The sequence below is a fragment of the Cyprinodon variegatus genome, unplaced genomic scaffold, assembly GCF_000732505.1.
Source record: "Cyprinodon variegatus isolate N-32 unplaced genomic scaffold, C_variegatus-1.0 Scaffold1774, whole genome shotgun sequence".
In the NCBI taxonomy this organism is placed as follows: Eukaryota; Metazoa; Chordata; class Actinopteri; order Cyprinodontiformes; family Cyprinodontidae; genus Cyprinodon; species Cyprinodon variegatus.
Genome location: NW_015152227.1, coordinates 103405 through 104433, shown reverse-complemented (window position 1 = coordinate 104433; position 1029 = coordinate 103405). Strand labels below are relative to the sequence as shown.

Below are 1029 nucleotides of genomic sequence, written 5' to 3'. Positions count from 1 at the left end.
AAAACAGCTCTAAACCAAACCATGAAGGTTCTACTGAGTTCTTCCAGGGTTTCTCATCCTCATACCGTTGTTATCAGCAGCTCCTTGTCGGTGGACAACTCTGTGTCACCTGTTTTCCATTTATACGTCACAGGTCCAAAGTCAGCAGGGTCTTGGGCTTCACAGGTCAGACTCCAGGCATCCTTCTCATGGTTGTACTTTATGGACACTGTGGGTATTGGGACCGGTTCTGACAGAAACAGGAACAGATTATCTCAACTTGATTTAGGTTAAAACCTAACAAACCTCAGTCAAACCTGCTGAACTCACTGATAACCTGGAGTTTCTTCTTCTCCAGAACTTTGTTGTTTATCTCAAGAGTGTAGCTGCCGCTGTCCTCTAACTGCAGTTTTGTGATGGTCATTTTACCCGCTTTTTTATCAAAGTCATAGCGATCTAGAACTACGATCCAGATTAAGACATCATGCATGATGTTTATCTGCAGGTCTATGGTTTCAAAGCATTTAACTGTCAATAAGTCAACTTACACCTGAAATGTTTACAACAAATGTCCTGTCTAGACTTCTTCCAGGTAGGGTTTGATTTATTGGTGTTGATGGGCTCTGAAATCTGACCTGGATCCAGAACAATGGAGCCACCAACTTTTCCATAGATCAGATCAGCTGTGAATGAAAAACAAGAAAATTTTTACTCCTTCATCTGAACTATTTTCTGTTTATGAGCAGCTGTAATGTTTAACACTTTTTATAATGTCTGCTGTTCTACATAACAGAAGGAAACAGGAATCGTTACACTCTTCTAACATTTAAAAGTTCTGATGAAAAATAAATCTCTGCATCAAAAAACTCAAATGAAGGTGATGAAGGAGAGTTTTTAGCTTAAACTACCAAAGATCACCTGCTGATTGATGCAAAGTCTTAAATAACTGGTGTTTGGCAAATTCAAAAACTTAATTCATTAATTCAAAACTGTCATGATGGGTTTCAGAAAAGCCCAGTATGCAGAACACCACGGAGACAGATGAAAAGT

At 39.1% G+C, this 1029-nt stretch overlaps 1 protein-coding gene across 1 annotated transcript in view; it reads right to left on the bottom strand.

The window, feature by feature from the left end:
* Positions 1–65: 65 nt before the first annotated feature.
* cd58 (CD58 molecule) overlaps positions 66–1029 on the bottom strand; it is a gene marked incomplete at its 3' end in the record, with an annotated part of 16420 nt that continues 15456 nt past the window's right edge. Inside the window, exon 8 of the mRNA XM_015404524.1 lies at positions 66–229. Within this exon, the coding sequence (XP_015260010.1) occupies positions 66–229 (164 nt within the window). The remainder of the gene's footprint in view (positions 230–1029) is intronic.